Consider the following 16,046-nt stretch of genomic DNA (forward strand, 5'->3'; position numbering starts at 1 on the left):
AGGTCTGAATGACAATAAAGGATCTATCTCTCTATCTCTCTATCTCTATCTATCTCTATCTATCTCTATCTCTATCTATCTATCTATCTCTATCTATCTCTATCTATCTCTATCTATCTCTATCTATCTCTATCTATCTCTATCTATCTCTATCTATCTCTATCTATCTCTATCTATCTCTATCTATCTATCTATCTCTATCTATCTCCTATCTATCTCTATCTATCCATCTATCTATCCATCTATCTATCCATCCATCTATCCATCCATCTATCCATCCATCTCTATCCATCCATCTATCCATCCATCTATCCATCCATCTATCCATCCATCTATCCATCCATCTATCCATCCATCTATCCATCCATCTATCCATCCATCTATCCATCCATCTATCCATCCATCTATCCATCCATCTATCCATCCATCCATCCATCCATCCATCCATCTATCCATCCATCTATCCATCCATCCATCCATCCATCCATCTATCCATCCATCCATCCATCCATCCATCCATCCATCCATCTATCCATCCATCTATCCATCCATCTATCCATCCATGGTCCATGTTATCCAATCTATTCCATCTTCCATATTCCATCCATCCATATCCATCCATTCCATCCATCCATTATCCATCCATTCCATCCATTCCATCCATGTCCATCCATCCATCCAGGCATCCATCCATCCATCCATCCATCCATCCATCCACTGAATCCATCCATCCATCCATCCATCCATCCACCATCCATCCATCCATCCATCCATCCATCCATCCATCCATCCATCCATCTCTATCTATCTCTATCCATCTATTGAGTATAGTAGCAAAGAGGTCCTTCTGCAGTTGTGGCCTAGTGAGCCCACACCTGAAGTATTGTGTGCAGTTTTGGTCCCCTAATTTGTGGAAGGACATTCTTGCTATTGAGGGAGTGCAGCGTAGGTTTACAAGGTTAATTCCCAGGATGGCGGGACTGTCATATGCAGAGAGAATGGAGCGGCTGGGCTTGTATACTCTGGAGTTTAGAAGGATGAGAGGGAATCTTATTGAAACATATAAGATTATTAACGGTTTGGACACACTAGAGGCAGGAAAAATGTTCCTGATGTTGGGGCAGTCCAGAACCAGGGGCCACAATTTAAGAATAAGGGGTAAGCCATTTTGAACGGTGATGAGAAAACATTTTTTCTGACAGTTGTGAGTCTGTAGAATTCTCTGCCTCAGAGGGCGGTGGAGGCCGGTTCTCTGGATAATTTCAAGAGAGAGCTAGATAGGGCTTTTAAAGATAGCAGAGTTAGGGGATATGGGGAGAAGGCAGGAACCGGGTACTGATTGGGGACGATCAACTGTGATCACATTGAATGGCGGTGCTGGCTCGAAGGGCCGAATGGCCTACTGCACCTATTGTCTATTGTCTTGCTGTAGAATGAACCGCCAGCCAAAGATTTTTGAGGCATTTGTTTGAACTTGAGCAGATAGGATGCTGCTACTATCAGCAGTTGTATAATCAATGAAGATATGTGAGCCAGTACTTTCAGCAGCCATACCTGCCATGCCATAACACCCCCACAACCGTGTTTCGCAGATGAGGTAGTATACTTTGGATTTTGGGCAGTTCCTTCTCTCCTTCATACTTGGTTCTTGCCATCAATCTGTTATTGGTTAATCTTCGTCTCATCTGTCCACAAGACATTTTTCCAGAACTGTGGTTGCTCTTTTAAGTACTTCTTGGCAAACTGTAACCTGGCCATCCTATTTTTGCAGCTAATCAGTGGTTTGCATCTTGCAGTGTTGCCTCTGTATTTCTGTTCATGAAGTCTTCTGCGGATAGTGGTCATTGACAAATCCACATTTGACTCATGAAGTTTCTGGCCGGTCGGACAGATGTTTGGAGGTTTTTCTTTATTATCGAGAGAATTATTCTGTCATCAGCTGTGGAGGTCTTCTTTGGCCTGCCAGTTCCATTGCAATTAGTAAGCTCACCAGTGCTCTCTTTCTTCTCAATGATGTTCCAAACAGTTGATTTTGGAAGTGCAGAAGGTTAAGGGGGGACTTGATAGAGGTCTTTAAAATGATGAGAGGGATAGACAGAGTTGATGTGGACAAGCTTTTCCCTTTGAGAATAGGGAAGATTCAAACAAGAGGACATGACTTCAGAATTAAGGGACAGAAGTTTAGGGGTAATATGAGGGGGAACTTCTTTACTCAGAGAGTGGTAGCGGTGTGGAATGAGCTTCCAGTGGAAGTGGTGGAGGCAGGTTCATTGGTATCATTTAAAAATAAATTGGATAGGCATATGAATGAGAAGGGAATGGAGGGTTATGGTATGAGTGCAGGCAGGTGGGACTAAGGGGAAAAAAAGTTGTTCGGCACGGACTTGTAGGGCCGAGATGGCCTGTTTCCGTGCTGTAATTGTTATATGGTTATATGGTTAACTTTGGTCCTCATGTTGATAAAAAGCAATAAAAGTTTCCAAAGGTAATGGAAAGACTGGAGGAAAGACTAGGTGCAGAGAGGTCTCTTATACCTGCATTACGGAGGCAATTAAATACACCTGAGCAATTACATTTGTTTGAGACTCTCACTTAACTTTTTTTTCACTGTTGCCAGCAGGGCAACCTAGGCAGCTTTTTAGGTTGCCGAATGACAGTTTAGGTTGTCATTTAAGACGGCTTGCATGCCACGTGCGATAATGTGCTCGGACGAAGTGCGTAGTCGGAATTATGCTCAATGAAGCATTCACATATTATTTCTGTTTCAAATAAAGTCACAAACTAAACATATTCCCCAATCAAGACATGATATATACCACAATGACATGCAGCAAAATTATAATACATATCTCAACTCTTTTTACACGTTGCAATGAATGCAATTTCTATTATTTCTTTCCACTTCCAAACAAAAATGTTGTTGGATTATTCAGCATATAATGTGTCAATAAATCCTGGACCATGGTAACATATATGCTTAACCATGCACACTACAGATTGATGCAAGCATGTTTTCTGTGAAGGACTGAAAATTATCACGACATATAACCATATAACAATTACAGCACGGAAACAGGCCATCTCGACCCTTCTAGTCCGTGCCGAACACATATTCTCCCCTAGTCCCATTTACCTGCACTCAGACCATAACCTTCCACCTTGACATGGCCATAGCATGTGTCTTTTCCTCTTGAATCTTCAACCATCAATCTCTGTTGTGCCCAGTCACAGCAAGGTAAGTTGATAAGGAATTGAATCAATCTGTTTGACACCTTTGAAGGTAGACACAGTAACAACACCAAGATGGGATATATCCCTTCTGCTCTAGGATTTTGTAATTAAAAAAAAAAAGAGAATGGAAGTGTACTTTAATTTTCCATTTCTTGTAGCATACTTGTTACTGTATTATTATTACCTGACCAGATCTATACCATACTTTTGAATGTACACAGTACTTCTTTTACTCTGGGCCCACTAAGAAGATGAGTAATGGAAGTAGGTAACTATATTGAATCAATCATGGAACTTGGCAGCAGGGCAATAAAAATGCTGAAGTGGTTATTTATTTCTTTATTGGGGGGGGGGGGGGGGGGGGGGGAGGTATCAACTTTAAATGAACAGAAACCTTATATTTGTGAGAACTTGTGTAACTATTATGCTTGATATTTAAACCATCTCCTGAAAAGCAAAGTAAGGACAGAGCTGTTCAAATACATCTAAAGATCATTTTAATTGTCATCTGAGTCGCTCTCGAGCAGAGCATCCTCCTCATCAGACTTGTCACTGTCAGGGTGAGGTCCCGAGGCAGATACTGTAGCTGGGTCTTCTCCCGTGTCAGGTCTCCTTGCCCTCATCCCTCCTGCATGCCACAAGCTGATGGCTGGCCGGGGATCAAAGTCCTTGATGTTACTGGCATGCAGCATGATGAGGAGCTGGTCCATCACCTGGTCGTCCTGGAGGGAACTTCGGATGATAGTCTTCAACTGCTTCAGCTGGTGAAGTCTCGCTCAGCCTCAGCTGAACTTGCCGGTATGGTAAAGATGAGGTCAAGGAGAGTGCAGATGTTGGGTAGCTCTTCTGGTGTGGGACTTCAGGAACACCATGCTGTATCACAACAACCCTTCCAGCAACATGGCTGTTACTTGGCACTACACTGGAGCATTAGGGGAACTTCAATGCTCAAATTTCAGGGTGGGTTTCTGATGAAAAAGTGGGGGAGGACTGGTAAGCCAGAGACAGAAAGAGCAGAGACAGAGATAGACAGAGATGGAGAGAGAGACAGAGACAGATAGAAAGACAGGGACAGGTACATGCATAGGAAAGGTTTGGAGGGATATGGAGCAAATGCAGGCAGGTGCTTTGCAGTTTCTCTCCCTGTCCCGTGGGGTGAGGGATTTATGGGCCTGTCCCACTTGGGCGACATTTTCGGCGACAGCCTGAAAAGAGGTTGTCGCGTCGTGGTCGGGTCGTGACGCATGTTCATTTGGAATGTTCAAAATCCAGGGGCGACATTTGTGTGTCTCATCATGTCGTGCACCCTGTCACACGCTAATGTATGCTGTCCTGCGGGTGACACTCGGTTAGGGTTGGGGTTAGAGACCACAGACGGGCTGTAAAATATTCTTCCTTCAATGCATTGATTTTAAACATTAATATTTTAAAATTAATACAATAAAATCAAGATACAAATGAAAAGATTTCTGAATCGTTCCGTTTTATTTTGTATTGGTCCGCTTGCAGGTCCAAATCACCGTCTCTAACTTTTCACATGGATTCAGTTAGTGGAGACTGAACTCCCCTCTCCCCTCCACCCCCCTCTTCCTCCCACCGGCCCCCATCACTCCTTCGCCATCCCCTCCCCCTTCTTGCCTTCCCCCCTCTCCCTCACTTTTCCACGCTCCATTCTTCTTTCCCCTTCTCCATTCCCCTCACATCCCCTCTCTCCCCCCCCCCCCCCCCCCTTCTCCAACCCCAACGCCCCCCATTTGTGGACCCAGCCTGCGACCAGCGATCCCCCGCACACTATCCCACACACGCTTGGGACAATTTAAACAAACCTGTGCGCATTTGGAGTGCGGGAGGAGCGTCAGTGACTGACGCCCGTAAAACCGTCACTGATGCTCCGTGGTACCCGAAAAAAATTGCAAAGTGGAGCAGGCCCTTTAAGGGAACAACAGCGACAGAACAATCGAGCGCCAATCCGCTGCCTGAGCCGCTGGTTCACAAACAAGCAGCAGCCCCGCCCAAAATGTCACCTATTTTTCTCTGGAAATGCTGCCTGACCCACTGAGTTACTCCAGTATTTTGTGTCTACCCCTGAAAATGTTTATCCATTTACTTAAAAAGCCCATCAATTATATGCATGTGCACATGTGTAAAAGTTCAGAAGATTAATCCTTTTGCGTCACTGAGATTTGCATTCCTCTTCAATTAAATGTAATATATCAGATAACATTTTAATTGTGTAGTCTCTTACTATGTGACAGTTTGGCAACAATGAATGAGGTGCACAACCATGTTTTGGGCTTCAACACAAAAGGGAATATGCCTTGAACAAAGTAAAGCCAAAAGAGTTCATGACAGTGTGATTTCATGACAAGGCTTGTTAATATATTGCCATTAGATTACAGATTTTCATATCTATTTAATTGTAAATTTATCTTTACATTGTCATCATTAACCTCCGGATTCTCTGGCTCTAGGCATGAGGCTGAACAGAGGTTCTGCTCATTGCGACAATTAATATATATTGTAATTCATCTGAAATCATATTCTCCTGAAATGGCACTATGGTAGGTGTGTGCTTCACAGCTCCAGCAACCTGGAATCAATCCTGCCCTCCATTGCTGTCTCTGTGGACTTTGTATGTTCTCCCAGTAAAATCTTTGGTTTTGGCACGGACTACAAGAGACACAAACGGAAATAATGTTTCCTTATTGCTATGTACTGAAATGTTTTGTGTGGAACACTCAAAGCATGTTTTTTTCTGTAGCCTCGTTTGATGGAGAGAAGCACACAGTGAAGCTTCCATCTGTAAATAGTGTTTCATTCGTGTTACGATTTCTGGAAAAACTCTGTTACAGTCTGCAGTGCGAGAACCTCTTTAGCAGCCAACCTTTCAGCCCATATATGGGAAATGCACATAGTCCAACAGAATATGAGAGAGTAAAATCAGGTAAGGAGCATTTAATTTAAATTTTTGTTCTAAATATAACTGCACAATAGAATTTTAAATTCTAGCAGGAGATTTTACAAAATTTGCAAAATAGTATGTCTGGCACTTAATTGGAGTTTTAGTGAAATTAAATTTCTTTGCCACTCCATCTACTTATTGTGCTACTTTTAGGGAACCAAAATGTTGTTGACCACAGGGCCAAGTGTTGCTACATTCTAAAAATGTTTTGGCAATTAACAAAAACATTTCAAAAATCTTAAACATGTTGAACATTTAAAAAAATCCAATTTAACTAGTTATTTTTATGAAGATTTAAAACATAAATCACGTAAAGGGCATTTTAAATTAACAAACTCCCCCTTTGAGGAAACATGGCTTACTCCATTTCTGGCATAAATAGTGGTGAGATGCATCAACTTATAGTATCAGTCATACAGCACAGAAATGGGTCCTTCAGCCCAACCTTTTCCTGCTGACCAAGATGCTGCAACTATGCTAGTCCCACCTACGTTTGGCCCATATCCCACAAAACGTTTCCTATTCATGTACCTGAACAAATGTATTTTAAATGTTGTTATAGTGTCTGCCTTAACTACCTCCTTCTGGGTAAAAATATTAACAGATCAAATTCGTTCATCTTACCCCCTTCATGATTTTGTCCATCTCTATAAGATTTATTTGGCCAATCCAGTGACTGCCTTTGAAATCAGAGCTGATCATCCTGCTTCCCTTAGCCAATACCAACTGCTTCCCTTTGAAATCTCTGACCCCTGCTCCGACAATGAAATACATTCACAGCCAAGCCAATGACTCCCTCTTGAAATCTTCTGCTGCTGCTCCAACACTAAAATACTCAATCAACTTTGCTTTCATATTGAACATGTGACAACAGCGTGCAATTTTTTTTGACAATATTCAAATGTACAAGGAAAATTCAAACCTGCTGACAGTTTTGTGAAATAATCTTAAAATGTGGTATGAGTCTGTAGATACTGCATTAATATTTGAAAAGTAAGTGAACTGTTGAGACATGGATGTTTTTGCTTGTAATGGGTTGATGTAATTTAAGTCAACGGAATAACAAATGTACCAAATATATTAAGTCGCGGTCTCATATTTAGCATTCGATATGAATTTAAACTCCACCGGTGCTTTTCCGTTTCAGATTTGTTTTGCAAAAAAACGTACATTTGATTCTGATTAAATTTGATCTTTGGAAAATGATTTTTTAATGTTTTGATGTGAAAAATAACAGAATTCTGTACCCCAAACCAATTACCTTGTTAAACTACATCCTGTCCCCACCCACTCATCATTCAAGTGTGGTCAGTTACAAAACGGCCTCCTTTGTCACAAAGATATTTTTGTTTATTTTAATAGACCAAATTGCTCTTTTTGTCAGAAATGTTTTTCCTCCAATTCATGGACGCCCCTCCCATGTTTTGAGAGGTGGGGGACAATCCCCCCCCCCCCCCCCCCCCCCCCCCCCCCCCCCCCCTTGTTTTGTAATCCGGATTTTGAAATTCAGTGAAAAAAATCTATTAAAATCTCCGCTTTCCGCGAGACAGTAGGGGTGTCACTGTTAAGCGCTTATTAAGTGTTCCTATTAACATTGTATTAAGACGATGTGTCACCAATTGTGTTTTGACCATCAAGTATTACTGAAGGTATTCCACTGAAAATTTCTTAAAGCTGTCTGATGCGGGTACAATTACCATTTGAACTAATTGAATGTATTGCTGTATGGGAAAGATTTAAACGGGTATCGGATTTAAACGGGTCAGGTCATTAAGGGCTCCGGTCGAACGAATTTCCTGGCTGGCTTGCAGGTAAGTCTCTCATTCACGGTCACTCGCATTATTTAGTATGTTTTTCCCATCGCTCTCTCTCTCTCCCCTCCAAGGTTGGTTCTTCTGTTTGCCTTTATTTGCTTAAGTTTTATTTGTTTAAGTGTTGTTTATCACATTGTAGCTTTTGAAAGATTCAAGCGGGTATCAGACGCTTTCTAAGGGCTGAATCGGCCCGTTCGCGGGGCCTTTCATCGCCCGGCGCGGCTTAAAATCAAACTGCTGCATCAAGGCGATCAAGGCTCCCAATGTTGAAGCCTCCACCGGCCGATTTTAAGCCGCGCTGGGCGATGAAAGGCCCCGCAAACGGGCCGATTCAAGCCCCACGATTCGGGGCGGACGAAGCTGCTGTTGTTGGAGTTCGGAGTCGGTCACCAAACACCAACTCCCGATGTTACCATCCACAGGGCCCACGGCTGAAGCCTCGCGTGCGTGTGTGTGCGCACACGGGGCCACCAAGAAATTGTGTGTGTCCCCCCCCCCCCCCCAAATTGTGCCCCACCCCATGTTTTTATAGCGATTTCCACCCCTGCACCAATTACATTTTATAAGTGCACAATGATTGGAATGGACTGCGTTTACTTAAAGCTAAACGGGAATATTATTTTTGCATAATGATACTTTTGAAGTTTTAATTTGTGCGTAATTTGATTAGTTAAATTAACTAGAGGTACAGCATGGAGATTCAATACGAGAGAATTGAATGTGCCACACCCTTTTATAAGTATCTCTTGCCAATTAATGTTACATGAATTAACGCTCATGTTGAAACAAGAGTTACACAAAATTAACGTCCCTATTATCAATCAATATAGTTAGCTACAAATTAGAAATGAAGACCAGATTACGTTAAAGCTTTTAAATTGGAACTGGATTAATTGTTTGTTCAGGGTAGAAGTTTGATGACTCGTCATGATTTTTAATAAATTCTACACCAGTGTTTAACCAGGCTGAGATTTAGTATTCTGTTGAAAATAATGGTACAACTACTCTAATATATTCATGACAATATTGCAACTCTTTCCTTAGCCAAAGAAGAGATTCAGATCCATTCTTTAAAACGATTTCCAAAAAATCCACAACACATTGAGGGAAAAAATTTTTAAATCCTAGATTAGAACGTACAACGACTCTAATATATTCATGACCAGGAAAGAATGCAACTCAGAAGCTTTAGCAAAAGAAGAGAGTTTTTTTTTTTTTTTTTTTTTTTTTTTTTTTTTTTTTTTTTTTTTTTTTTTTTTTTTTTTTTTTTTTTTTTTTTTTTTTTTTTTTTCAGATCCAGCTACATCCAGGGGTTTTGCTCTTTATGAATTTTTTTAAAGAAAAACTACCTGGACACTCAATTTATCTCACAAAAATCTCCATCTCCCATCTCTCCAAAACTTCCTAGAGCAGAATCTCATCCTTCAGAAGGTACTATGCGGTTTACTGAAGGTGATCCACTAATTGCTGAATATGAATTGTATTTAGTTCAAAGAACAATATTTTTTTTTTTTTTGTTTTTTTTTTTTTTTTTTTTTTTCTTTTTTTTTTTTTTTTTTTTTTTTTTTTTTTTTTTTTTTAACTGGAATACAAAATAATACTTTTACCCTGAAGATATTTTCCCCATTTTATGTGCTGCTGTGAATACTATAGTAATGGAAGTTGTCCTCCTGGAAGAGATACACACAGGAGCATAACTTGAGTTGTTCTGGTATTGCATCTATTTCTTCTGGTTGGTAACATTTCAATTGATATGATTCAGTTTTTCCTTACCATATGTAATAATTTGTAAACAGAAGAGATGGAGGCTGAAGTTAATGTTAATTTGGTCTGTCTCTTCATTTACTGCATATAAATCGGAAAGGAATCAACTTAAGTTGTCATTCCAATATTAATCTCTGAGACGGATAATGCAATAATCCATATTGCCTCGTAATAATGGTAAAGAAATCAAAGTTATAACGACTCAAAATATGCATATTGCTGCTTGCTATTTAATTTGAGTCTTGCTCGGTTTGGCAAACTCTAGTCATATTAAAAATACAGTAGTTTAGAAAGGTAAAACAGAAAGTATTTGATGATCAGTTATCTTTGTGTAACTTATACTTTATCAACTTGTATTTAAAGGTTTAAATGAAAAGTTTCAAGTTATTAGGTGGCCTCTAAACATTATAGATTTGTTTAAAGTCCAGATTAAACAAATAGATACAACTCAATAATTGCTGTAAATATTGAAGCTGAAATGCACTTCCATTATTTATATTGCATTGATTTCCATTTGTATACATGTGTACATATAAATATTTATCTAATTGTAAACTCCAAGTATTTCACTTATTCAGTGTTGCATTTTGTGCCAGTGCTCTACTTCAGACTTTTTATTTAAGTTTAAAAAAGTAAACTTCTGGTTGTTTCCATGAGTGCTTAGAAACCTGTACGTTTGTGCCAATGGAGACACAAGAGACTGCAGATGCTGGAATCTTGCACAGGAAACAGAGTGCTAGATGAACTCAGCAGAACCAGGCAGCATTTGTGGAGAGAAATGGACAGACAATATTGTATTCTGTATTGTATTCAAATTTATTGTCATTGTCTCAATTTGAGACAACAAAATGAATTTCCCTTACAGGCAGTATCATAAAAAAAATTAAAATAAATAAATAAATAAATAAATAATAAAACATATTAAAAATAAAATTGAAATTGAATTTAAAAAAAGCACAAACACAGAAAGTCCACGACACAACATAACATAAATGGCACCAAGGTGAGGATGGCACCATAGTCCAGCCAGCCTACTCTCCGTGTTCATCCGTGGTCGGGGCCTTCCGAGCACCCGCAGTCGCCGCCCCGGGTGGCCCGATGTTCAGGCCCTCACGCCGGGCTGGTGGAACGCCGACGCCGAACCCCGACGGTGAGCATCCTCCTCCTCAGCGGCCCGGACCTCCTGATCAGCCGCCTCCCGCTGCCGGAGTCTGCAGCTCCTGAGTCCACAGGCCGAGCCGGGCAGAGTCACAGGACCCCGCGCTGTCCATCAGCGCCGCCCGCGTTGGGAGCTCCGCAAACCGCAGCTCCAGGATGTCGGTACAGCAGGTCCAGCACTCCGGGCTCCAGACGGCGACCCCCGGTAAGGCATCGCCAGCCTGCGATGTTCCAGCGCTGTCCTGCCGCTGCTGGAGCTCCGGTAGATCCCAGCAGGAAAGGCCGCGCCAATCCAGGTAGGTAGGCCGCTGTGGGGGGAGGCGGGGGGGGCGAGGACGCGACTTGAATAATAGTCGCGTCCTCACCAGGATTGTGAGTGTGGGCCCCTTCAGATGTTTTGAGTCCCAAACTGAAACATCGTACGTCCATTTTGCTCCACAGATGCTCCATGCCTGCTCAGTTCCTCCAGTTGTTTTTTTTTTGTTGCTTTTTCTATCAATTATTTAATCGTCTTCACAATACATTGTGAGGGTGAATACAGTTAAAGACTCGGGTACGAAAACTAGTAATTGACACCCCGCACAAAATGTAGCATGCACCAGTGCTTTCTAGTGGAATCAGCCCAGTGTACTGGGATAGGAGATTGGCAAGCCTGTCAGTGACATCGAGCGCCATGTGTTACGACTGCAGGTAAATCTGTAGTAATATTCATACTTAGGATAGGATGATCCAGCCCATTATGTTGTACAAATCTGTAAATTTTTGACAAACCGTAAGGAAGAGTGGCTCCACATGATCTTGCCAGGACAGCTGGCCTTATTAAATGCTTGGTTTCAGAGGGGCACCATATAGTCTCCCTGCAACAGGACAGCTGTACCTTATTAAATGCTTGGTTTGTCCAAACACAGCAACCGAGATGTTGTGCAGTAATGTAATTCACTTTGTTTTTTCCTGTGGCTTTTAAGTGAGATAGAGTTTAAAGTTAGTTTGTGGAACTGCTAGGTAGTGGTTCAATTGACAAAATGAGTATTGAGCAGGCTTATGAGGACAGGTCATCTGCTCCACATGATGCTGTGGGCCCAAGTCTCTGTGATCTGGCAGCAACTCTAGTGTCATGCCACAGCTTCATGTTTTCCTCAAACCATCCCTTAGTGAATTGCTGCAGAGCATATGTAATATGCACTGATATCACAAAATGCAGTGGCACCTCATTTGCTGAGACAAGCTATTATGGGGTTATTTTGAGTAACCTGCCCATCCTGCATTTATGAAGTTATGAAGATTTGGGTAACGCAAATTAACGCTAATTGTATAACTTACCATTTAAGTTTGCACTCATCTGGTGACATTGAATGACACCATTTCTTTCAGATGCTTGGAAAATATGCTTGTAATCCTATATGTTGCCCTAGTAACGAGCATAAATATTTGCTTTTGGAATGTTCCATCTACCCAATGTGGATGAAATGTTAAATCAATTTTGTTGACCGGAATTGTTTGCTTTTTTCATCTGTCACACCAAGTCAGATTTATTGACATTGCGTAAATATTGTGCGGATGTGTGTAATATATATATTTTTTCTGTGTGTGCCACGCAGGTTTGAGATACATATAGATAGATATAAATAAAGATAGATATAGATATGTGCCTTTAACACCATTATACCATCCAAGCGTATCACCAGACTGGGACTTGGAGAGCACTCGTCTCTGCAGCTGGATCATCGACTTCCTGACCAACAAACCACAATCAGTGAGGATAGGGGACAAATCATCCTCTACGATAATCCTCAACACTCGTGCTCCACAAGGATGCGTTCTCAGCCCCCTTTACTCCTTGCACACCCACACCTGTGCAGCCATGTACAAATCTAATTCAATTTTCAAATTCGCAGACGACACTGTTTTGGACCGGATATCAAAAACCGATGAGACGGAGTACCGGAAGGAGATTGAGAACCTTTCTCTCAATGGCAATGGAGATAATGATCGACTGCAGGAAGCGAAGCGGTACACATATCTCGGTTTGCATTGATGGCGCTGAATTCTGAGGAGTCAATATCACTATCTACTTATGCAGGACCACCCATATAGAAGCAACATCCAAGAAAGTACAACGCCTCTACTTCCTTAGAAGGCTTAGGACATTCGGCATGTCCTCAACAGCTCTCACCAACATCTAGAGATGCGCCATAGAAAGCATTTTAACGGGATGCATCGCAGCTTGGTTTGGGAACAGCTCCATCCAAGACCACAAGAAATTGCAGCGAATTGTAGATGCAGTTCAGACCATCATTCAAACCAACCTCCCTTCCATTGACTCCATTTATACTTCACGCTGTCTCAACAAGGCCAGCAACATAATCAAGTTAAAGTTTCACCCTGGTCACTCCCTCTTCTCTCTCCCATCGGGCAAAAGGTATAGAAGTGTGAAAACACACACCTCCAGATTCAGGGACAGTTCCTTCCCAGCTGTTATCAGGCAACTGCATTATCCTACCATAACTAGAGAGTGATCCTGAACTACTATCTACCTCGTTGGTGACCCTCGGACTATCTTTGATCGAACTTTACTGGCTTTACCTTGTACTAAACCTTATTCCCTTATCATGTATCTATACATTGTAAATGGCTCGATTGTAATGATGTATTGTTTCCGCTGACTGGTTACCACGCAACAAAAGCTTTTCAATGTACCTCGGTACACATGACAATAAACAATAAAAACCAGCTAGAAGGATAGAGATATACATAACTATAGATACTGATAGACACAAAAAGCTGGAGTAACTGAGCGGGTGAGGCAGCATCTCTGGAGAGAAGGAATGGGCGACGTTTTGGGTCGTGACCCTTCTTCAGACTGATGTCAGGGGAGGGTGCTAGACAAAGATAGCATGTAGTCGGAGACAGTAAGACTCATAGGAGAACTGGGAAGGGGATAGAGAGAGAGAAAGCAAGGGCTATCTGAAGTTAGAGAAGTCAATGTTCATACCGCTGGGGTGTAAACTACCCAAGCAAAATATGACGTGCTGTTCCTCCAATTTGTGCTGGGCCTCACTCTGACAATGGAGGAGGCCCAGGACAGAAAGGTGAGATTGGGAATTGGAGGGGGGAGATGAAGTGCTGAGCCACTGGGAGATCAGGTAGGTTAAGAGACTGAGCAGAGGTGTTCAGTGAAACTATGGCCGAGCCTGCGCTTGATCTCGCCGATGTAGAGAAGTTGACACCTGGATCAGTGGATACAGTAGATGAGGTTGGAAGAGGTGAAAGTGAACCTCTGCCTCACCTGGAAAGACTGTTTGAGTCCTTTGATTGGAGTCGAGGGAGGAGGTAAAGGGACGGGTGTTGCATGTCCTGCGGTTGCAGGGGAAAGTACCTGGGGAAGAGGTGGTTTGGGTGGGAAGGGATGAGTTGACCATGGAGTTTCGGGGGGGAACGGTCTCCGCGTAAAGCAGAACGGTGGAGATGAGAAGATGTGGCCAGTAGTGGAATCCCGTCGGAGGTGGCAAAAATATTGGAGGATTATATGCTGTATGCAACAGCTGATGGGGTGGAAGGTGAGGACAAGGGGGACTCTGTCCTTGTTACGAATGGGGGGAGGGGAGTCAGAGCGGAGCTGTGGGATATCGAGGAGACCCCAGTGAGTGACTCATCTAGAATGGAAGTGGGCAACCGCCTTTTCCTAAAGAATGAGGACATCTCCCATGCCCTGGTATGGAAGATATTGATAGATATATAGATATACATAACAATAGATATTTATATATATTATTATAGAGAGGGAAAGAGATCTATGTATAGATATATATAGATGTACATAGATATATAGATATACATAACTATATGTAAGTTCCTGGACAGGACCTACAGTCAGGTCGTCACTCCAACAGTATAAGACGGTTAGAGTCGGAAAGGAAGGGGGTGAAACTAGTGCGGGAGACCTCGGTGGAAGTGCCTCTTGAAAACAGGTACACCCTCTTGGGAGCTGTCGGGGCAGACGCTGCCAGTCCGTGCGGCGGACAGGTCTGAGTCGAATCTAGGCACTGAGGCTAGACTGGCAAGACCGACATCAGGCAGAGCCATAGTGGTGGGTGACTCCATTATCAGAGGTGTGGACAGGAGATTCTGTGGCTACAGGCGAGACTCGAGGAAGGTGGTGCCAGGGTTCAAAATGTCTCAGACCGACTTAAGAACATCCTCGAGAGGGAAGATGAACAGCCGGAAGTAGTTGTGCATGTAGGCACAAATGACGCGGGTAAGAAGAGGAAGGAGATTCTGTAACACGAGTATAGAGAACTAAGTAGGAGGCTGCAAAGCAGGACTTCTAGGGTATTTATCTCTGGGTTGCTTCCAGTACCTCGTGCTAGTGAGGGTAGGAGCAGGGAGATAGGGGATCTGAATGTGTGCCAAAGGAGTTGGTGCAGGGGGCAGGAATTTATATTTCTAGATCACTAGGATCTCTTCTGGGGCAGGGGTGACCTGTACAAAAGGGATGGGTTGTTCCTTAATTGGAGGGGGACGGACATTTTGGCTGGCAGGTTTGCTACTACTGCACGGATGGGTTTTAACTAAACAGGTGGGGCGGGGGGGGGGGTGCATAAAAGGAGGACAGAAGCAAAAGGTAGAAGGGAGATAAGAAAAACAAACCTGAAAGCTTTGTGCCTTAATGCGAGGAGCATTTGTAATAAGGTGGATGAATTGAATGTGCAGTTAGTTGTTGAGTAGGATATAATTGGAATTACGGAGACATGGCTCCAGGGTGACCAAGGCTGGAAGCTAAACATGCAGGGGCATTTGATATTCGGGAAGGATAGACAGAAAGGAAGAGGAGGTGGGGTGGCATTGCTGGTTAAAGAGGAGATTTATGCAATAGCAAGGAGAGACATTAGCTTGGATGCTGTAGAATCGGTATGGATAGTATTGCGAAATAGCCAAGGGCAGAAAACGCTTGTTGGAGTTGTATACAGACCATCAAACAGCAGTAGGGAGGTTGAGGATAGCATCAAGCAGGCAATTTGGGATGCATGTAGTAAAGGTACATGAGTTATCATGGGTGACTTTAATCTACATATATTGATATCTTGATTGGGCCAATCAAATTGGTAGCAGCGCTGAGG

The 16,046-nt window shown here is 42.5% G+C and overlaps 1 protein-coding gene across 1 annotated transcript in view; it reads left to right on the forward strand.

Annotated features, from left to right (window-relative positions):
• The window catches only part of scml2 (Scm polycomb group protein like 2), a 119,550-nt gene that overhangs the window by 91,646 nt on the left and 11,858 nt on the right, over nt 1–16,046 (forward strand). Inside the window, exons 12-14 of the mRNA XM_055644921.1 lie at nt 5,993–6,175; nt 9,052–9,102; nt 9,385–9,438. Of these exons, the coding sequence (XP_055500896.1) occupies nt 5,993–6,175; nt 9,052–9,102; nt 9,385–9,438 (288 nt within the window). The remainder of the gene's footprint in view (nt 1–5,992; nt 6,176–9,051; nt 9,103–9,384; nt 9,439–16,046) is intronic.

This window comes from Leucoraja erinacea, chromosome 13 (assembly GCF_028641065.1).
Source record: "Leucoraja erinacea ecotype New England chromosome 13, Leri_hhj_1, whole genome shotgun sequence".
In the NCBI taxonomy this organism is placed as follows: Eukaryota; Metazoa; Chordata; class Chondrichthyes; order Rajiformes; family Rajidae; genus Leucoraja; species Leucoraja erinaceus.